Source organism: Peromyscus eremicus, unplaced genomic scaffold (genome assembly GCF_949786415.1).
Source record: "Peromyscus eremicus unplaced genomic scaffold, PerEre_H2_v1 PerEre#2#unplaced_1507, whole genome shotgun sequence".
Lineage (NCBI taxonomy): Eukaryota > Metazoa > Chordata > Mammalia > Rodentia > Cricetidae > Peromyscus > Peromyscus eremicus.
This window is the reverse complement of record NW_026735742.1, coordinates 54,321-77,292: the sequence shown is the minus strand read 5'-3', so window position 1 is coordinate 77,292 and position 22,972 is coordinate 54,321. Positions and strand designations below refer to the sequence as shown.

The 22,972-nt window shown below is 46.7% G+C and overlaps 1 protein-coding gene and 1 non-coding gene across 2 annotated transcripts in view; one reads left to right on the top strand and one right to left on the bottom strand.

Moving 5' to 3' along the window:
* Positions 1 to 22,972, top strand: part of Slco5a1 (solute carrier organic anion transporter family member 5A1) — a gene marked incomplete at its 3' end in the record, with an annotated part of 80,259 nt that overhangs the window by 5,778 nt on the left and 51,509 nt on the right. The window contains exons 3-4 of the mRNA XM_059253085.1: positions 18,079 to 18,243; positions 21,497 to 21,720. Coding sequence (XP_059109068.1) covers positions 18,079 to 18,243; positions 21,497 to 21,720 — 389 coding nt within the window. The remainder of the gene's footprint in view (positions 1 to 18,078; positions 18,244 to 21,496; positions 21,721 to 22,972) is intronic.
* On the bottom strand, positions 17,935 to 18,040 carry LOC131902041 (small nucleolar RNA U13). The gene has a single exon (XR_009376985.1). It is a non-coding gene; the product is annotated as a small nucleolar RNA U13 (small nucleolar RNA).

Sequence of the window (22,972 nt, the reverse complement as noted above, 5' to 3'; positions counted from 1 at the left end):
AAAATTCTGCTTTAAATTTGTGTGTCCGCTTTACAATGCGCTCATCGTTTTAAGCTGTCTAAAATTCTTCTGGAAGTAGGCTGTGTGTAAATCTTGAGTAAATGAAAAAAAAATCTCCACTGAAAATGAATGAGAGAGAGAATGAATAGTAGGGATTTTTAGGAAACAAATTCAGGCTCTTGGAGAAAAATCCGCTAGAACAGCATGGGGCACTCAGGGACAGGTGACAGGCAGGAGCCCCTTGGGAGGGTCCGAAAGAGCTCCCCACATACTTGGGACAGCCAACCTGTAATTAGATCATGTGTGTCTTCTGTATGTCTAGCAGGAGCTGGACTTCTTGTCTGCTGTGCTGGCATGTTGTGTGTTGTTGGCTTGGGCCTCTAAGGCAAGTTATCTGTCCAACGAGGCTGAGAAGTCAATGACTTCAGGGTCCAATTGAACAACACATGCGTCTGATCTTAGCGGGGAAGTCAGCAGGTTGGGTGCATGCTGATTTTTTTCAGCCCACCTGCTGGTGAAGAGAGCGGTCTCTTTAGATTCTCTGTTTCTGCTAGGCACTTGAAGTTGGTCTGTTTGAGCATGTAGGATCAACAGCCCAAAGATCCATGACTCGGTTGGGAAGTTTCGTTTAGAGCTTGGGGTTGGAGTCACCACAGTAAAACTCACCACTGTTTGGAGTCCTTTGATATCCAGAAGAACAGCTCTGTTTCTTCCCATGGTCCCAAAAGCAATATGTCAGTTTGACACATTTCCTGTGTTTTGGAGACTTCTCAGAATGACATAGTTGTGTGATAGCATGGCGACAGAAGGTTTATTTAGAGAAGCAACCTTGAACAAATGGTGTCCTTCTTTACATTTTTTAATTTTTGAGATTACATCCTTTGCTTCTGTAATTACATCCTTTCTCCTTTCCCTCCCCCCACCCAAACTCTCCCATGTTCCATCCCCTTGCTCTTTCAAATTCATGGCATTTTAAAATTGTTGTTACATATGTGTGTGTGTTCCTAAATACATAAATACAACCTGCTCAGTTCATGTAATGTTACTTGTATTTCAGAACTGAGCCAAGTAGCACTTCCTCTCTGCTCCTCACCAGAGGCTCTGTGCACAGTTGCATTTCCCTCTGTGGGTGGGATCCCTGGTGTGAGCAGCCAGGCAGGCTGTGCAGCTGCACGTGGTGAATACCAACACACCCACAACTCCTTTCGGCTTCGTTCCTGCCTTTTATTTGTTTTAAGTTTTTGGAGACAAGGTCTTCTGTGGCTAAGGCTGGTCTTGAACTCCTGATCCTTCTGCTGCACCTCCTAAGTGCTGGGTTACAGATATAATCTGTCTGTCTGGGTCGCTTCTTTCTTTCTTGATAATCTAGAAAAAATAACAATGCCCTGAGAGTGTGGAGCTGACACACTGAGGTCTGTATTACACGAGGTTTTGAGCAATGAGGGACAGAGAGTCTAGACCACTCATAAAGAAAGGGGAACATGTTGTCCCCATGCATACATTCTTGTCAGCACAATAGGATTGAAGCCAAGATGTGACTTAGGGTTCCTACTATTCAGTCCCATTTGTAAAAAAAAATGTAAAAAAAAAAAGTTATCCAATGGTCAAAGAAACCAAGCTCCTGAAAGATTAAAATAACAGTGTGGTGTTTCCTCAACACCATCCAACAACCCCACTTCTGGTACATATTTAAGACAAAAAAAATTGAAAGCAAGGTTTTGAAATACTTGCACATTCTTGTTTACAGCAGCTGTATTCACAGTAGTCTAGAGTTGGAAATCAGCTAGGGAGATGCTAAACAAAATGTGGTACCTACAGACAATGGAATAGCCTTCAACCATCAAAAAGGAGGGAATCCAGACACCTAGCACAACATAGACAGCTTCAAAGTCTTCATGATGAGTGAAATCAGCCAGTCACACAAAGCCCCAAACTGCTTGATTCCATTTGTACACTGTGTAAACAATAGTTACTTCCTAGAAACAAGAATCAGTGGTTGCCAGGGGCTAAGAAGAAAGGCAACTGAGGAATTAGTTGTTTAATGGCCAGAGAGTTTCAGTTTTGCAAGGTGAAACCATTCTGGAGATTGATTGCACAATGATGTTGAGTATACACTTGATACTAGTGATTGTGTGCTTAAAAGCACTTAAGACAACTAAACATGATCTAGGTATTACATCACAGTGGCTTTGCATCTGAACTCTGAACTGATGTTTGGATTATAAACCCTCATGTCTTTTCAAAAGTCATTAGTACCTTTTTTTTTTTTTTTTTTTTTTTTTTTAAAGACAGGGTTTCTCTGTGTAGTTTTGGTGCCTGTCCTAGATCTCACTCTGTAGACCAGGCTGGCCTCGAACTCACAGAGGTCTGTTTGCCTCTGCCTCCCGAGTGCTGGTATTAGAGATGTGTGCCACCGCTGCCCGGCCCATTAGTACTGTTTAAGTAGAAATTCTGAAAAGCCCCAGTCCTGGGATGGTGGACTCATCTCCCAGCCCATGCATCCTCCTTGTACATGTCGGTTAAAGCACGTCTCCATTTCAGCTCTGAGATTTTTTTTAAGTGTGTTAAAGTTTTGCATTCCTTCTGGGCATAATTTTAAGAAGAATGAGTAGGGTTTGTAAAAAGGAGGAAAAGTGGATTTTAGAGCAGATGTATTTTAGGGCAAGTATTCTGGGAGGAAACATGTGGCAACATGAGGGACCTAGGGTTGCTCCAAAGGGTCTTTCTGGGACGGTGGAGACTGGCGTCAGGAGGTGCTGCTGTGGCCCTTACTCCTGCAGCAGTTTGTGCCAGGAGCCTGTGTTTTCAGTTTCCCACTACCAGAAAAAAACCAGTCAGGGGATTCCACTGCTGCCCTGTCCTTCTGGAAAACCACAGGCCGTTTTGGAACTGCCAGGCATTGCCGGTTCTGAAGCTTTGATCCCACGGGAAACTACAGAGATTTTAGCTCATTCCAGACCAGTGGTTCTCAATCAGGGTGTGACTTCACCCACCTCCTGGGACATGTGTATAGGGGCATTTTCTCTTTTGGGGGGGCACTACGCAGCTCCCAAATAACGACATGGAAACTTCTTATTCTTTGTTACAAATGTCCAGCCTCAGCTTAGGCCTGTTTCTAGCCAGCTTTTCTACTTAAATTATCCTGTTTTTTAAAAATCTGTGTTTTGCCTTGAGACTTTCTACCTTTCTTCCCTTCTTTCTGTATGTCTTATTGTACTGCTTCTGTGGGTGGGTGGTTAGCTGGCTGGCTGGGTGGCTGGTGACTTAGTGGCTGGTCCCTGGTGTTCCTGTCTCCTTCTCCTTCTCCTTCTCCTTTTCCTTCTCCTTTTCCTTCTCCTCTCCTTCTTGAGCCTACATTTTTCCTCCTATTTATTCTTTCTTCCTGCCAGCCCTGCCTATCCTTTCTCCTGCCTAGCTATTGGCTGTTTAGCTCTTTATTAGACCAATCAGGTACCTTAGGCAGACAAGGTGAAACAAATGCAACACACCTTTACATAATGAAACATCCATCCTTACATCGTTAAACAAATGGAGCATAATCAAAAGTAATGCACCTTTACACAGTTAAAGTAATATTCTGGAGAATAAGCAAATGTAACACATCTTTGCCTAGTTAAAATAATATTCCACGACATGTGGAAATGTTGGGAGTCACTTTTGATTGTCACAACATGGAAGAGGCCCACTGGCATTTAGTGTTTAGGCCACAGATGATGCTAAATATTCTACAATCCCTAGAAGGGACTTACTTCAATGGATTAGCCAACAGAGAATTGTCAATAGCGAAGTTTTTTTTTTTTTTAACCTTTCAGGTTACCTATGATTTCCTGAGTTCCTAGGAACTCTGTGTCACAGTCATAAAAATCTCTAGGTCATAGGTTCAGAAAAGGATGAACTTGTTGAGTGGAAGAACAGGAAAGTGTGTAAACAGGAAGGTCTTCTAGCAAGGGAGAATGGAAGCAGAAATTATTTGCATTATTCACTACTGCATGTAGGTTCTATACTGTATTGTGCTAGTAAGAGACAGTGTGAAATAGTGGATTATTTTTAAAAATCTATCTATCTACCTATCCATCTATCCATCTATCTATCTATCTATCTATCTATCTATCTATCTATCTATCCATCTATTATCTATCTATCTATCTATTCATCTATCTATCTATCTATCTATCTATCTATCTATCTATCTATCTGTTTGGTTTTTTGAGACAGGATTTCTCTGTGTAATAGTCCTAGCTGTCCTGGAACTGACTTTGTAGACCAGGCTGGCCTTGAACTCACACAGATTTGCCTGCCTCTGTCTCCTAAGTGTTGAGATTAAAGGCGTGCGCCACTGCCTAGTTTAAAGATATATTTTATTATTATTTTATTTACTCTTTGAGAATTTCATATAACATATTTTATCACATTCTTTTTCATCTTCTGGCTCCTCCCAGATCTTCCTCTTCTCCCTCTCTACATAACTTCATGTTCTTTTTCTTTTTCTCAAAACAAAATAAAAAGGAAAGAAAAACTCAACTGAAAACTATGGAGATTGTTTTGGGTTGGCCAACTATTCCTGAGCATGGGTCCTGCCCTGGAGTGTGGTATAAGTACTCAGTGTCACTAAATTGAAAAAAAAACAAAACCCTGATTTTTTTTTTCCCCTTCCAGCAGCTACCATTGTTGAATAGTTTTTTTTTGTTTGTTTTTTGTTTTTTGTTTTTTTTTGTTTTTGGCTGGGAATGGGACTTAATGCCCATTTTCTTTCTCCATGCTGGGATTTTTGTCTGGCTGAAGTTTGTGCCGGTCTTGTCGAGTACTGTCATAGTCTGTGTGAGCTCATATGTGCATCTGTCATGTTGTTTCTGGATAATACTGTGTCATTAAAATCATCTACTACTTCTGGTTCTTATAACCTTTGTGCCCCCTTTTTCACACAGATCCCTGCGCATTGATGGGAGGGGTGTGAGAAAGACATCCCAGTTAGGGTTGAGCGCTACTAAGTCTCTCACTCTCTGTACGTTGTTCAGTTGTGGATCTCTGGGTTAATTACAGTCAACTGCAAGAAGCTTCTCTGCTGAGGGTTGAGTTGAAGCTTCTCTGCAGAAGTTCTATAGGTATAGTAAGTAATACGTCATCAGAAGCCATTCTATTGTGAGGCTCATTTAGCAGAATAATAGTACCAGGTTTTTCCTCTAGGAACCATGGAATACCTAGTCTTAGACTCTTGGCTTCATTGACAATACTAGGTTATGGGCTCCATCTCATGGAGTGACCATCAAATCTAAAAAAGAAAGTCACTGGTTGCTCCTCTAATGTTTGGGCCACTATTGTACTGGTGGGCATATCTTGCAGGCACGTAGTTACTATAGCTTGCAGGGTTCACAGCTTGATAAGTACTTTTTCCTCTGGTGGTGTTTGTACCACCTTTCAGCATTATGAATGCTAGCTATTAGGGGGTGAAACTGCCAGGTGAGCCCCAGCTGTCTCCATGTTCTATGCCACGAATATGTAGTGTCTTCATCAGTAGGGTCTTACTGTGAAGTTGTAGCATTGGGAATAGCATTGGGATAGCCTGTAGTGTTTGGGGGTGGTGGTCTATGGGAGGGACCCCTTTGGCCAATGATGCAAAAAGATGTAACTTATTCCTGGTACTAGGGGTTTTATTTGGTAACATATGATGTTAATTGAGGTATCACACCCTCCCCCATTATATAGTGACTCCATTTAAATTCATTTTATATATGTATGCATTTTTTAGGAAGCTTCCATAATAGTATATTTCCATATGGCTTTTAAAAAGGTCTTTAGCATTAGTTAGCCTTCTCCATATTCCCACCACTACCCTGTCCTCCCACCTCAGCCCTTTAATTCTGATGTTTCAGTTTCCCATTTATCACTTTATAACACTATATTCTACTTCCTCTTCCTTGGAAGATTCCCTGCTCCCCCTGGTCCCTTACTATTACTTAATTAACCTCTGTGGGTATTCTGGATGAGACACACATATCTAAAGCACAAAACCTTTAAAAAGTTAAAATATTTCTTCTTTTCTTCTTCTCCTTCTTCTTCTCCTTCTCCTTCTCCTTCTCCTTCTCCTTCTCCTTCTCCTTCTCCTTCTCCTTCTCCTTCTCCTTCTCCTTCTCCTTCTTCTTCTTCTTCTTCTTCTTCTTCTTCTTCTTCTTCTCTTTCTCCTTCTCCTTCTTATTATTATTATCTTGTTGTTATTATTTGAGGTATAGTCTCATTTTGTATCCCTGGCTGGCCTTGAATCTGATATGTAGACCAGGTTGGCCTCGAACAAGGACGTTGTGAACTACCTGATGTGAGTGCTGGAATTGAACTCAAGTCCTCTGCAAAAGCAGTATGAGCTCTTAACTGCTGAGCCATCTCTCCAGTCCCTATAGTGGATTATAGTTAGTGGATGCAAAAATATTGAGGTGTTCATCATTTCTATGGTGGCTTTAGACTTTCTGGACCATATTCCTGGAGTAGGGAATACTGTAATCTTGGTGTGTGTGTGTGTGTGTGTGTGTGTGTGTGTGTGTGTGTGTGTCTAATAAAGAAAGTGGGGAATCATTCTCCATCCCCAAGTCCTCTTTTAGAGATAGTGACTTCAATTAAAGAAACTATCCAGGCAAAATTATAAAGCAACTAATCAGCATTCTAGAGAGCTCACCCCCAAATAATTGGACTCTCAGAGGAGATTTAATGAGGGGTAAGAGACCCACTTTCTCTTAAAAATAACTGAATACTTAGTTTATTATAAAACAAAGCAAAAACAGCAACAACAACAAAAACCAAGCAAAATGAACGCCACCAAAAAATAACTTGGATGTAGTCTCAAATGGGGAAGCCGACCAAGGGCTGTTTTCAGAGCAAGCACTTTGGGAGTTTAAAACACGCCATCATTGTACATACGTCACCATTAAGTTTTGACCATAGAAGAGCTCTGGCCGACAGCTACCCAACCCATAGCCCATTTAATAGTCAAAGAAATCAAGATCAGCAATGTGTTCAAAGTCATCCAAATATATCAAACTCTGGACTGAAAGGCTTCTCGCAGAGCTGCAGAGGCTGTAACCACTGACTTCAGAGAGAGGAAACAGTTTAATAACTTCAGGTGATTCACTTTTCACACTTGCAAAAGAGGAAGCCAGAATAACGTCCTTTGATTCATATTGCCCCTTAGATGCGGTCTCAAGTCTGAAGGACTGACTCTGAGGCAGCCTGCGTTTCCTTGAGTCTTCTTAAGCCTGTCCCTTGAGGACTTTCTTCACCCTTGGTGACTTGAGCCGCACCATACACAGTTGCCAAGTGACAGCTGTCCTCTGGGAACCAGACATTCCTTTTGGTTCTTTTTCCAGCAGCTGTGTATCACCTGATGGCAAATTCAGACTATTTCCCCTCCTGGGAGTTGTGATTTCTTGTGAAACCGTCACCCAGCAAAAACACGACTTCTGTTACCAAATATAACTTAGAAAGGCAGGTGCACGTTATTCTTTCTGAAAAGTAAAGAGCACGCTCGTGTAGTTAATATTTACAGCAGGATGAAGTTAAATAATCTGCAAGTGATTGAAATAGAATTGTGCTGTCCCTGGCATTCTTGCATGTGAGAATTTTTAGCTATAGTGCATTGATGATGATAACAGCAGGTTTTGGTCTTATTAGGTATTTTCTAATGTTTTCAGACTTGAATTTTGGTGACAGTCAGAGATGTTTTAAGATGCCTCTGTTTGAGTAAGAAAAGGGGAGGAGTTTGAATGCACAAGATCGTGTGGAGTGAATCCCAGATCTTGAACGCGCTGGCTGTTAACCAACTTACAATCTATTTTGTGTAGCGACAGACCAACAGTCTCCGTGTGGAAAGTGTCTTTGTATTATTAGGCAAAAGATATTTGCCTAGAAATATGATTATACCTCATATGTTTAATTTCTTGTGCATTTGAATTGCATTTTAATGGCTTCCCTTATGATGGAGGACCACAGCAGGTGTTAGATAGATGTGAAACTTTCAGAGAGAAGTCTGAGAAGTTACCTATGGGAAAGACTGAAAAAAGGAAAAGGGAAAAAATCAGAAGAAAAAGAAGAATCTTAGAATAATGGTTCTGAAATTTGTTTTCTCTCTCTAGGTTTTTTTTTTTTTTTTCCATTTTGTGAAGCATTCAAAGAGAACTGATTTTGATTTCTTTAATTAGAACTGGTAAAGGGCCGTGGTAACTAAATGTAAGGTACGGTAGTGACAGGGCCGGGGCGGTAGCTCAGTAGGTAAAGTATCTTGCAAGCATGAGCACAATCTCAGAGCCTTGCTTAAAAAACAAAACAAGCTGGGCGGTGGTGGCGCATGCCTTTAATCCCAGCACTCGGGAGGCAGAGCCAGGCGGATCTCTGTGAGTTCGAGGCCAGCCTGGGCTACCAAGCGAGTCCCAGGAAAAGGCGCAAAGCTACACAGAGAAACTCTGTCTCGAAAAACCAAAAAAAAAAAAAAAAAAAAAACCAAAAAAACAAAACAAAACAAAACAAAACAAAAAGCAGCACCTGGTGATGAATGCGCGTAATCCCAACACCACTGAGGCAGAGACACAGAATCCCTGCTGCTTGTGGGCCAGCTACCTTAACTTAATTGGTGCATTCCAGGCCAATGAGAGACATGAGAAATAACACCTGAGGTGAGTCTCTGGCGTACTCGTGCATACACATGCACGTGAACACCCACGACGACACTTCCCTGAGTCACTGGCCTCAGGGTTCTCGGTGTGGGATGTTCTTTGCTGGTAGGCTTAGAGTGACAATTGCCAGACAGAGGCCCTCAGGACCCTCACAAGAATTCTGGTGGGACACACACACACATGTGCACACACACACACACACACACACACACACACACCTTGGAAATGGTTTATTCAGGACTTGACCTTCGTTGATCATTCAGTTCAGTAGCAAACAGTCAGCTATAGAGAGGTGACTGGCTTGTAATTTGACAGAAACTCAACTGTGTTCAGTGCCACAAGTGACCAAATCACGTAACCTTTTTGGGAGTTTGGTTTCCCTTTCTTCCAAGTGAGTTGTCTCGACGCCTTCTAATCTAATCTGTGGTTTTGTGGAGTCTGAGTCGGGCTTGGAACAGTGGGCAGTACTGTGTGCTGCTTCTAAAATTAACCCCGAGATGAGTTCCTGATCCCCGGGGAAATTTACAATCTAGTCTGATGATGTCTTTGGCACCGTAAACTGGATGAGTGAGATGATTGTCAGCTGTGTGGACTCCAGCAAGTCACGTGATACATTGGGTTTCGGTGTGGGCCTTTGTAAATGGGTAGAACTGAAGTTGAGGAAGAACTCCTCTCTTTCTCCCACACCTCCCGTGCTGTAGATCCCGGTGAAGCCGGCGTAAGGCAGTTGTCGCTTGTGATTGCTGCTGAACTTGGCTGCGGGGCTTTGAAGTAACCCCAGCTCTGTCCTGGCCAGGGGTTTAACTGGGGATGGATGCCACAGTCTCTCTGGCCCATTAATACATGGATGGTAGCCTGCCCTTGTACGTTCAGGTGTGTGAAGCATTTAAGACAAGGCTAGACTTGGCAAGCGAGTCAACAGGCAAAGAAAAGAAAACCAGAGCCAGCAAGATGGCTCCGCTGGTGAAGGTGCTTGGCGCCAAGCCTGATGGCCTGAGTTCCATCTCTGGGACCCAGGTAGTAGAGGAAGAGCAGGACTTTCTGCAAGTTGTCCTGTGATCTCCACACACATATCCGAATTTCCCTTACACAGACACGCACACACACACACACACACACACAGACACACACACACCACGCACGCACGTGCGCGCGCGTGCACACATATACACTTTACAAAGGACTGAACAAGAAACTTACTTCTGTTTGGGAGGACAGTGGTGTGAGCTTGCGTTGTAGCTGGCAGGGAACGACTGTGGTTTCTCTGAACGGGTTGCTTGCCTCACAGTGCGTGCATCAGTGTTGACTGCACTTGTTTGGGTTACTGTGTTCTGGACTGACCCCGGGCCAGAAGGGATCAGGCCTGTGGTTTCTGTCCCTCAGGGTGTTTTCTGCAGGGCAGCTGCCCTTCTGCAGGCATCCATCACACAACCCCCAGCGATGTCTGGAATCTGCTACCCCGCGTCTGGGTGATTGCTGATATCCTCTCTACAAAGACAAAGCTTTTGGGTTGTAAATAGCCTCCCAGTGAGAGATGCCCTTGCTATGGGCTTCTGATAATTACATGCGAGCTGTTGGCTATAATCAAGTTTAATTGCTAAGGAGCACAGGGAGGCGTCCCTAAAACCCAAACTTCACAGGCTCTCCTTATCCCTTTTCTATTTTATATACATTGGACTCTCTCTGATTGGGTCTCCAGTCAGCGTTTGTGGTTCCTGGGATGGGCCTTTGACCCCATGGGTCGTCCACTGGCTGATGCATTGACTCATGAGCTTTGTTGTCAGTGGTAAGGTGGGGCGGACAGTCCAAAGCAGCAGATTAGGGCCCTGGAGCCAGGCACGAGCCTTGTTTCACTGCCTTTACACAGGTACGTGTCTCTGTGTGTAAGCATGTGAGTGTCGGTGAGCATCAGCGTTGAGGGCACAAAGGCAAAAAACTAGAGGGGCAATGGCTCCAGAACACTTTCCGGGTTGCTTCAAGCCGTCTTTCTCCAGGGTGAATTTACAGCCGACTGATACTGTCAAAGCCTCTCCTGCCTCCTTCTCTGTCTATGTTACTGAGTTTACCACGTCTTGCTATTCCATTCAGAGTCTACATGGGCAAATCAAGAGAATTAAGGCCAGATTGCTTGATTTTCTGACTGAAGTCCCCTCCTAAGATAGAGCGAAAGTGTGGAGAATGCTGTCTGAGATGGGGCTCCCCAGTGGTCCAGGTGATCTGTGCTGGGATAACTCCTGGCCATCTGATTCCTAGTGATGGTTACACTTCCTTTTGTCTTGTCTCGTCCAGAACTCCACCAGCTCTGGCCTGTCCACATCTGACCACAGAGACACCTTTTGGCTGTCTCCGAGGCTGTCTTTGCAGGCTCCACTTCCTACCCCAGATTTTCCACCAATACACTCTGCACAAGCGCTTCTCACCGTCTGCTCATTGCCCAGGGCTTCAGTTCCTGCGCTCAGCTTGGTCCCTCTGGATTCTGGCAGACGGTTTCCTCAGCTCTAATTAGTGACCTTTCCAGGCTGCTGACTTTAGTCTCTATTATTACCATTGCCTACAGCTTGGCCAGCACCACTGGTGCGGCCTCTTCAAGTTCTTTGAACCTCTCTGGGTCTCTGGCTCTGGCACGCCCTTGCCTGGTATGTAGTTTAGATAGGAAAAGCGCACACACAGGTATGGGCAGCTGTGATCTTCAGTTTGGGTTGTCTTGTGCCAGTGGCTGGTGAACTCGCTGGATCAGGCAGAGCAGGTGTAAATGAGGTTTGTGATCCAAGGCCTGAGCTCCCTCTGAGTAAGTACCCACACTGTCCTGCACTGGCCTTGTCCTGTCAACTTATGGATGTTGTTTCTTTTCTTCTGGAGGCAGGGAAGAAGAGTCAGGCTCACTCATTCTGCTGCAAAGACAAAACCCAAATCCAGATGCAAGACTGCACTGCATTCCCCCTGACCCAGCCTGGTCAGTGGCTGTATCTCAGTACATGGAAGATAACATAATAATAATAATTAACTTGGCATTATACTGGTAATGGTAATTACACTGTCATCTTGTAAGTGGCCCTAGGGACTCAGGGCTTTTAAATATTCTGCCCAGGCTGGTTTTAAATGACTCAGGTGAGTCTACGTCTTTTTCACATTTTGTTTGGCAAATTTGTCTACATTTGGCTTAGATTGCTTGTCTTTCCTCATGTTTTAAATTTCACATGTAAGTTCTGGGCATGATGGTCCATTCCTTTACTTCTAGCCCTCAGAAAACTGAGACAGGACCATGAATTCAAGGCCAGCCCAGGGTACATAACAAGGCACTATCTCAGAAAACCAAAAACAAGCAAAAATTTCTATACCAAACAACATTGTCATATTTACTTTGGTGGCACATGTTTTAGGTTAAAGGAAGAGATTCAAATATTCCTTTTCTCTTTAGTATTGATATACTTACACTTTTAAATGATGAATTGTCAATTCACCTGAATTTTTAAAAATACAAGATGATTATGGCACATTTTCTTCAAACATTTGATTTTAGAGTATACTGGCTCATTTTCGGGCTTAAAGCTATATTTGCCTGGTTTTGAGAAAAACCACACGGTGGATGGGAGTGATGGTGCACACCTGTAAGCCTTTAATTCCAGCACTCGGGAGGCAGAGGCAGAGGCAGAGGCAGAGGCAGAGGCAGAGGCAGAGGCAGAGGCAGAGGCAGAGGGATCTCTGTAAGTTCCAGGCCAGCCTGGTCTACAGAGAAAGTTCCAGGACAGCTGGAAACCCTGTCTCCAAAACCAAAAACCAAACATAGAGAGAAAAACCGATAGACGAAAAAATAGAAACTTAAAATATATAATATTTTCAGATAGAAAAGTGAACTTCTTATAAATTAAATAATAACTTAAACATAAATAACTATATGGACTATGAATTAGGTTCCTTGTTTTGGTGTAGATTCCTTTAGCTAAGGCAACTCACACTCATACTTTCTGTATGACTTCCAGGAATGTCTCCAATGTGTATGTTCAATCTTGGGGTTTATTTCTTACCAATCACAAAATCTGGCCAACAAATGACCCTTTCATGTTTGAGTTTCCTCCTTTTCTTCATCTTCTGGGATATTAATTTGAGGGCTATTAATCCTCTAATCAAAGCCACAGAGCAATCTTACAGCTGAATCTATGGGCTCCCGCGGGGATCTCCAGTGCCTCCTCGGACATTATTGGTTGATTATACCCTTTGCTTTAATTCACTCCTACTGATTTAGAGTCTTGAGTGCTCTAATGTGAGTTAATCTGAAGTAATGTTTCGGAGTGTGCCCTAGGAGGCCACTGCCAACGGCGCTCTCAGGTGACTGTGTCTGCTAATGTTGCTACTAAATAAAAAAAACCATTTCCCCCTAGATGTTTTATTGCAGACTTTATCACCCCATTTGCTATGATCTTTTGTCTCTAATGCGCTGTCCTTTTGTTGGGAATTTTCATTAGATATATACTCTTTAGCATCGATATCATTTAAAAGTTCCCTCGTTTCTTTAAAACGCATTAATTTGCAGTGTGCTAAGAGGCTTAGCAATGGCTTTCTCCTGTGCTTTCCTACAACTTGTACTTGCTGTTGGGACTCGATAGGATTGCTCCACATGCAGAGCAGTCATGTCAAAGGCATGTTTCAGAACATGTCAAACAGTTCACAGGGTATCACTGCTCCTTAATGAATGCATTTCCAGTCTTATTATGGGTAAAATAAGAAATAAAATATTTTTTGAGACAGGGTCTTGCCTGCTTTAGGAAGCAGGCAGGCAGGCTGGCTTGATGTCTCAGTTACTTTTCTGTCGCTGTGAGAAGATACCATGACGAAGGCAATGGATAGAATGAAGAGTGTGATGGAGCTCAGGGCTCCAGATGGTGAGTCCATTTCACAGCCGGGCAGGAGCACGGCAGCAGGTGTGGTTGGTACTGGTGTAACAACTGAGTGCCCACATCCTTATCTGGAAGTAGGACACATACACACACACACACACAGAGCACTAATTAGGAAGACAGTGGGCTTTTAAAATCCCGAAGTCCACCCCCAGTGACACACCTCCTCCAACAAGGCCACACTTCCTAATTCTTCCCAAACAGCTCCAACATTCAGGCTGACCTCAAATTCTCTATGTAGCCAAGTATGACCTTGAATTTCTGATTCTCCTGCCTCTGCCACTGAGTGCCGGGATTAGAAATATGGACTAACATACCCAATTTATGTGGTGCTGATATCCAATCTGGTCATATGTTAGGCAAGCACATGACCAGTTGAGCAACATCACCAACCGTAGGACGATTCTTTTTTTTTTTTTTAAGCATAATTCTTTATTGATACTTTGGAAATTTCACACCATGCACCCCAATCCTGCTCACTTCCCAGCCCCTCCACATCTGCCCCTCACCCCTGCAGTATGCCCCCCCAATTAATTAAAAACAAAAGAAAACCAATAAACCCACCTTGCTCCTCCATCTCTCCAACACCTCTTCATTCACCCGAGTGGCATCGGGAGCTGTGGTGTGTCATGTACCCTTTTGTCCAATCAGCTCCACCCGAAAAATGTTCATTTCAGTGAGTTGTTGGTCTGGCTCAAGGCCTCTGGTTTCTGGCACACCACCATCACTGGGCCCTCATCAAAAGTCCTCTTGGATATCCTGTTGTCGCCTTGAGTCATGGAGATCCTGAGGCTATCGTTCTGCACGGCCAGTCCCTTCAAGCACTCCAGCAGGTCAAAGATGGGGCAGCTGTTAGGGTGGGTCAACCCAAGGCCCAGGATGTGGGTCTGGGTGGTAGTTGAACTGCTCAGTTCAGGCCAGTGGGATCACCTCCTCAGATGAGAAGCAGAGCCAGCTCTCCCTCTCCCACGACTGTGGTGAGGGTTAGGGCCTTCTCTCCCACGACTGTGGTGTGGGATGGGGCCATCTCTCCCAAGTGCTGGGTCAGCTCTCCCATGGGGGCATGCCAGCTCTCTTGCTACGGTGACCAGTGAGGGGCAGGGCCAGCTACCCTGGAGCCAGTGAGGGACAGGGCTGGCTCAGGATGGTCCTTGGATTTCAACACGCATGGTTCTCATGACCCCCAGCGGTAACACGAGCCATGGATATCAGCCCAGACCCTGGCTGCTGGAGGGCCACAGACTGTGGGGCGTTTACCCACCAACCCCACAGTTCCCCAGAGTTTTCTTGAGTTCGAGCAGCAGGAATTATTAGATAGAAAAATTTAGATTGTGGAGATAAACAGATAGAAAATAAAGGTTGTCCGTGAGAGGGCCTGGAACCTATTCCAAGGAGACCTGACTGTCCCTGCCTCAGGGTATTTATAGAGACACCAAGGGGTGGAGCAAAAGACCTCCTTCCCCAGCACAGCCAAGTGCAGACCATCTCAGACACCTGCATTCAGGCCCGTGGTTCTAATCATCCTCTCTATGCAGACCTGCTGGGTAAAGCCATGAGGAACCTGAAAACAGGTTCCTACAATGGACCCAGACATGGCCCATGGCAGCAGCCTGGGCCTGGTCCCATGTGTCTGCACAGGCCACACAGATTGGCATGACCCTCATGGTAGCAAGGGCCTCGAACACCAACATGGTTACAGGTGTGGCCCAGACGCCTGGCATCAGCATTGCCTTCAGTGGTACCAGGAATCACAGAATCAACACAGACCTTGGCTGCTGTAGGGCCATGAACCCAGACATGGCTCTCGGCAGCATCCCTGACCTAGATGACACCAAGGCCCCAGTAGCAGTATGGCCCTTGGACACTAATGTGGCCACAGGATGCAGCCTAGACCCTAGGCATCTGTGTAGCCTTTGGTGGCATCATGGGCCATGGAACATCACAGACCCTGATTGTGACAGGACCAGGAACCCAGACATGGTCCCATGCAGCAGCCTGGGCTTGGATGTCACCGTGGTCCCAGGCAGTGCAGCCCATCCAGATCAGCACAGCCCCCACAGCAGAGTGGCCCTTGGATACCTACATGGCCCCAGGTGGCAGCCCAGACCCTTGGCATCAGCATGGCCTTTGATGGTATCAGGAGCCATGGGCATCAACTCAGACCCACCCTGGCTGCTGTAGGGCCACAGATCCAGACATGGCACCTTGACTCAGTTTAGGCTCAGATGTCACCATGGTGCCGGGTGACAGCACAGGCCACCCAGATTAGCATAGCTTCAGTGGAAGCATGGCTCTCGTAGACTAACATGGACTCAGGTGTTTGACCAGACCCTGGTCATCCTCATGGCCTTCAGTGGTTACTGAAGCCTTGGACATCAACACAGACCCTGGCGCCCAATATTAAGGCCACTCCACGTAGTTAAAAGGGAGGTTTATTTTGTGGGGTAACTTACAAGTAAAGGGATAGGTTACAGGGTCTGGGAAAGGTGAAGTGCAGTCTAGCGGTGTTCTCTAGAGAACTCTGCTCGGTCTACCTCCAGTGTCCAGGATCCAGGAACCAAGAGAGCTGGCCCATCCGAATCTCGGGTCTTCAGGGGTCCTCTCTCGGCCCCGCCTTGTAGGCGTGACAGTTACTGAAGCCTCAATGGGGGTAGTACTTCCAGGCCAAAGCTGGAATGGCTACTCACTACAGGCCCTGGCTGTTGAAGACCTAGATATGGCTGTAGGTAGCAGGCAAGGCCCAGATGTCACCCTGGTTCCCAGTGGCAAGCAGGCCACCAACATCAGCTCATTCCTCACAGCCCTTACTTCTTCAGAACTGCCTCTTACCATGGACCATTCTGCCTCTCTTTCTCTCTGATTTCACCACTATATACTTGTTCATCATATTGACACACAACGGCCCAGCACCTTGTGGTGCCTGGTAGGCATGTAAGTGTTTCAGGCAGGCTGGACCATAAGGTCCCAGGCTGTCCCATGGGTGTCTTTCACTTACCTGAGCTGCATGGTATCAGGGGCCTGTGGATGCTTCAGGCAACCTGGACCATGAGGACCCATAGAAGGATTCTTAAATGTGTGTGAACATCATAATTGCTTGAGAAATATCCTTAAAAAATGTAGACTTTTGCCCCTTGTCCCTGCCGAACTCTAATTTAGTAGGGATACACTCCCACTGAAAATATAATGTGTCCTTTATGAGAGCTTCCCAGACGGTGAAAACCACCACCCTACAAGACAAAGTCAGAAAAAACTCTCTTCAAAGGAATGCATATGGCTTTGTCTCTAAGTCTGCGTTCACCTGTCACAGAGGTTCACATGGCAGCTTCCAAGACTGCCTGACGCTCACGTGACGAGGAGCCCTGGGCCTCCCACTACTGCTACGGACCAGGCTTTAACTCCCTGGCAACTGCTGCATGATGGGAAGCCGCTGTGCACTATTTGAATGACGGGAGGGCACTTTAGTTCTGGTGCAGGCCTTGGGAGTTTTTGGCTTTTAACGCTGCTACAGTGATCATTGTGAGCTGGTCTGGGAATCAAAGGACACCATTAAAGCTCTCTCTGTCTCTCTGTCTGTCTGTCTCTGTCTCTGTGTGTGTGTGTGTGTGGGGGGCATGTGCTCATTTGTGGGTGTGTGGAATCCAGAGGAGGATGCCGGGCACCCTGTTCTACCAGTCCCTGCCATATTTCCTTGAGGCGGTGTCTCTCATGGAACCTACAGCTGGGTTGGCGGCCAGCACATCCCACTGGCCCCCCGTCTCTGCCCTCCACCACGTTGGGGTTACAGGTGCAGAAGTGGTCATGCCTGGTTTTTAAACAGGAGCTGGGGATTTGAACTCGGATCCCCATGCTTGCACAGTGCACTCTGACTCATCTCCCCAGCCCCCACTGCAGAGCTTGGTGTCTACGGGCCCGTCTTTCTAGTTTTAATTTATTTTGCAAATATTTAGTAAAACCGAGTGGTTTAAGGTATGATAACAGCAAAAGCTTTTCCCTTGGGACCTCGGGGTTTAGGAAAGCCCCAGTGTGAGCACCCTGGGGACAGGGAACCAGGAGCGCTTCGTCTTGTCCCTTCCTCCTGGGGCTTCTAGGAAGCTGGAAGCAGTACACTGGTAAATAGAGACCAGCTCCTGGGACTTTCCCATGAGAGGTTTTTTTTTTTTCTTTTTCGTTTCCTTTGTGTGTGTGTGTGTGTGTGTGTGTGTGTGTGTGTGCTTCTGTGTGTATTTCAGCAAACCTCTCTTGTTTCAATCTGTATTTAAAAAAAAAATTGGTTGCTAGCAGTCTAGTGGTGGGAAGGTGTGGCTAGACACCGGTCATCTTCTGAAACTCAACTTGTGCTTTAGGGGACAATGGTCTGCGTAGGCGTTGTGGTCCCATTTTTTCCATGTGAGACGGGGAACGCACTGATGCGCTAACAAGGACTGTGGAGGCACCTCTCCCGCGGCAATGTGAAAGCCCAGTCATCATCAGACTTAGGATCCTCGAGAGGATTCTGAGCAGTGGTTCTCAGGACTCTCCGGCACTCACAGGCACCTCCTCCTATTTGGGTGGTGCTGGAGCTGGAAGTGAGGGACCTCCGTATGACGGGCAAGCGCTCTTCCACCGAGCTACACAACAAACCCCTCAAGTCACCTTTTACGCCAAAGGCTGCCTCTAAGGGTGACCAAAGCTTGAGTGACAGCTATCACTCCCTGGTGAGAAGCAGTCAAGGCCTGCCTTTTGACATAATATATTTATTTCTCTCTATGTGTTTGTGTGCGTACATGTGGAGGTCAAAGGTCAACTTCAGGTGTCATTCTCAGGAGCTGTCTACTTTGGTTTTTGAGATAGGGTTTCTCACTGAGTCTATGGACTTGCCAAATGAGGCTGGCTGGCCAATGAGTCCCAGAGACCAACATGCCCTCAACTTCCAATGCTGGGATTATAGTCATGTGCCACCACAGCTGTTTATTTTAATTGTTTATTTTTTGGTTTTTCAAGACAAAGTTTCTCTGTGTAGTTTTGGTGCCTGTCCTGGATCTTGCTCTGTAGCCCAGGCTGGCCTCAAACTCACAGAGATCCGCCTGGCTTATTATTATCATTTTATGTGGGTGCTGGGGATCAATCAGATCCTTGCACTCATGTGGTAAGCACTTGGCCAACTGAGCTGCGTTCCCAGCCCGCTGGCTATATTTAGTCTACGCAGCTCCAGGCGACTAAGGACTTAGCACCTGTAACGCGGGTCTGGAAGTGTGGTCTCCCGTAGTGGGTGTGTGTTTGAGTGTGGCGAGGACCTTAGGCTGAGGGCTCTGGCAGGGGCTCACTCTCCAGCTGGGGGTAATGTTTCACTTGTACTGTACCTTGGCCACCTTGCTCCTCCTTGAGGTTGAGAGCAGCCTCTTGCCTAGAGTGCCAATAACCATGAAATAAGTAACTTTCTTTTTCTGGTTTTTCTTTTCCTTTTTTTACACTGAACTGCCTGTTCCTTGAGAAAGTCATTTATAGACACAAAGAGAGAACATCAGGGGACACATTCATAAATTACAAGCAAGTCCACTACTTGTTGATTTTTACGGTATGGGTCATAGAGCCTAACGAAAATGCCTTGCTTCTTGGCCTGGTTGTATTGTGTACTTTCTTGGGAATGCTATTATCTAAACTCAGAGATCCAGAGTACCACAAAAGGCACATGGAAACCTGGGCAATGTTAACACCCATCTGGTATGTGACCTGCTTCCACAAGGAAGATGCTAGTGTGTCTTCTGACCACCACCCCCCTCCTTCCCATCTCCCACCTTCCAATATTCCTTCATGGCAAGGTTCCCCTCACACTGCTCCCTCACGATTCTTCCTCTTCAGCTAAGTGTGAGAACACAGCCTGCAATCCCAGCACTTGGGGAGCTGAGACAGGAGGATCAAGATCATGAGGAAGCCTGAGCTGAATAGTGGGACCTCATCATGTGTGTGCGTGTGTGTGTGTGTGTGTGTGTGTGTGTGTGTGTGTGTGTGTATGTATGTGTGTGTGTATACCTCCTACACACACACACACACAGAGAGATTGACGTATTACCCCATCTTAGCTGATTTCTTGTCACTTGTCACTTGATAAGAAGTCACTTAAGAAAGAAGCGTTGCTTTTGAAAAGATGATGGCAGCCATCAACACCCACCTTGGAGCCCCGAGGAGTCTGAGAGACCCATGGAGGCCCTGAAGGGAAACATCACAGCAGAAAAAGGGTCTGCAGAGCCCACAGTAGCTCTGGAACAACTAAGAAGAGAAAAAAAAAGGCAAGCCTTATGGGAAGATGCTTTTGAGAAATGGACTCACAGAACTGGGAGGAAAGACAGAAGAGAAGGGCACACATGGAGAATGACCAATCTGTGCCCTTGGTCACCGCGACTCAGTCAGCAGGCTGCAAGCACAAAGGTCATGCCCGATGAGCCTGGGGCTGCCAGCACCAACAACAGAGAGATGAGATGTATGGAGGCCTGGGGCTCCCTCAGAAACCTGTCATTACTGAATAGGGCTGGCCCCGGGCCCTAGGCCAGCTGGCCCCCAACATGGAGCTGCCGAGGCTGTAGTCTGCGCTGTTTGCCCTGCTGGGAGCAGGAGATCTTGGGGGAGTGGTGCTGCCCGCAGCCTATGAGTTCAACATTTGTGCCTTGCCTGGTGAACCCCAGGGTGGCTGGCACTGGGGACAGGGTGGTGTGCAGCAGCCTGGAGCTCCGTCAGAAATGTGTCATGACTGAATAGGGCCAGTCATAGCCCACCGGCTGGCTGGCCCCCAACATGGAGCAGCTTCAGCTGCAGCCCATATTGCTTGCCCACCTGCAGTCTACAAGCACACAGATGGAGCCTGGGAGCCTTGGGGAGGCAGTTACTGAGGGTGAGGAGGTATGCAGGAGCCAGGAGCTCACACAGAACCTCTCCCTGATGCCCTGCCTAGTCTTTATATCACTTTGACTCTGGCCAACAGCAGAATACCCAAGTTGAGACTTGGCAATGGTCCAGTATTTATGGTGCTTCAGAAAACAGAAACCTTGAACCAGACCAATGACTCACTGCAATGAATATTCACATGTAAAGCTGTTTAGGCAAAAACATATACTGTGTGACACACTGCAGTTTCCGATGCCACTACAACAAAGGAACATGTGATGGAGAAGTGGAGAAGATGGAGGAACGGAGTGGTTGAGTGCGCGGTGGAGAGAGGCGGAACTCGTACTCAATAGTGGAGACCATGTGGATGTCCATGGTCCATGCCTTTGCCAGAAACCACGTGGAAGTCCATGATCTTTGCCCCACTGACTGTAAAGGGGAAGAGAGCTACTTTTGCCATGGTATCGATAACTGCAGACTCACAGTTGAGAAAGAGGGGCATAGGAGACTCTGTGAATACCCCTCCCCCAAAAGTAACAGTCTAGACAGAAAGGCATCAAAGAGAACTCTTCAAAACTGTGATAAGGATGCTGAAGTGTAGTTCTCCACAGATGATGGCTTCTGTCAGGGGTGGGTGGAGAAGGACTCAGTTTTCTTTAGGGGGCTGGCTGCCTGGAGTTTGACCGTGCTCCAGTGAGTAGATAGGCAATGCAAATTGAACTTTGCCCCCTCTTTTTCTTCTTTTTTGGTGGGCTCAGGAGGTCCCAAGGTTGGAGAGGCAGACCTAGAAGGACGGGGAGGTGGGTGTGATCAGTGTGTATTATGTGAAACTCCTGAATAATCAATACAAATATTTTGTAAAATAAAAAAGAAGAAAGGGGCTGGGTGGTGGTGGCACATGCCTTTAATCCTAGCACTTGGAAGGCAGAGCCAGGTAGATCTCTGTGAGTTCAAGGCCAGCCTGGTCTACAGAGAGAGATCCAGGACAGGCACCAAAACTACACAGAGAAACCCTGTCTAAAAAAACCGAAGAAGAAGAAGAAGAAGAAGAAGAAGAAGAAGAAGAAGAAGAAGAAGAAGAAGAAGAAGAAGAAGAAGAAGAAGTTTATTTTGCCTCACAGTTTGAGGGTGGACTCTGTCCTGGTGGAGAAGGCACGACAACAGGACTGTGAGGTGCCTGGTCACCTGGTGTCCATAATCAGGGAGCAGAAAGAGACGGATGCTGGTCCTCAGCTCACTTTCTCCTTCTTTAGTTCAGGACCTCAGCCACAGGATGGTGCCAGCCACATTCACGATGAGTCTTCCCCTGTCTGGTAATCCTTTTTAGACACTCTCACAAAGTCCCAGAGGTTTGTTTCATGTTTTGGAAAAGCTGGAGGGAGAAGATGAAGAAGGGTCTAAGTCTCACTACCCTTTCTTTGAAATTAGAGACTGCCTGAGGAGAAAAGGTGCAGAGGGTGGAGGACCATGCTGTGTAGAGGGTGGAGGACCATGAAGTGCAGAGGGTGGAGGACCATGAAGTGCAGAGGGTGGAGGATCATGCAGTGCAGAGGGTGGAGGATCATGCAGTGCAGAGGGTGGAGGACCATGCCGTGCAGAGGGTGGAGGGCCATGCAGTGCAGAGGATGGAGGACCATGCCGTGCAGAGGGTGGAGGACCATGCAGTGTAGGGGTTGGAAGATCATGCAGTGCAGGGGGTGGAGGACCATGCAGTGCAGGGAGTGGAGGACCATGCTGTGCAGAGGGTGGAGGACCATGCAGTGTAGAGGGTGGAGGACCATGCAGTATAGAGGGTGGAGGACCATGCAGTGTAGAGGGTGGAGGACCATGCAGTGTAGAGGTTGGAGGACCATGCAGTGCAGAGGGTGGAGGACCATGCTGTGCAGAGGGTGGGGGACCATGCAGTGCAGAGGGTGGAGGACCATGCAGTGCAGGGGGTGGAGGACCATGCAGTGCAGGGGGTGGAGGACTATGCCGTGCAGGGGGTGGGGGATCATGCAGTGCAGAGGGTGGGGGACCATGCAGTGCAGAGGGTGGAGGACCATGCAGTGCAGAGGGTGGAGGACCATGCAGTGTAGAGGGTGGGGGACTGTGCAGAGGGTGGGGGACCATGCAGTGCAGAGGGTGAAGGACCATGCAGTGCAGAGGGTGGAGGACTGTGCCATGCAGAGGGTGGAGGACTGTGCCATGCAGAGGGTGGAGGATTGTGCCATGCAGAGGGTGGGGGACCATGCAGTGCAGGGCTGCTCCGTGGCTGGTGGCTAGGCCCGCTGCTGGAGGCTGTGGAACCTCCAAGAGGGAAGGAGCCTTGTAGCCCAGGATGGCAGTTGTTGCTCCTGAGGTCCACCTAGATTGAGGAGTGGGACCAGGCCAGAAAAGGAGAGGGTCATGTGATGGGAAGGGGGAGAAGGGCCGAGAAGCAGGACTTATTGGGCATGTTTGGCCCTGTACTCCTGTCAGGATGTAGAATGCCCTAGAAGGCATTTTGATTCGTACACAATATTCATGACATTTATTTGGTGTCGTCCATTAAAAAATAAATAAATAAAAGATTGACCCATTGCC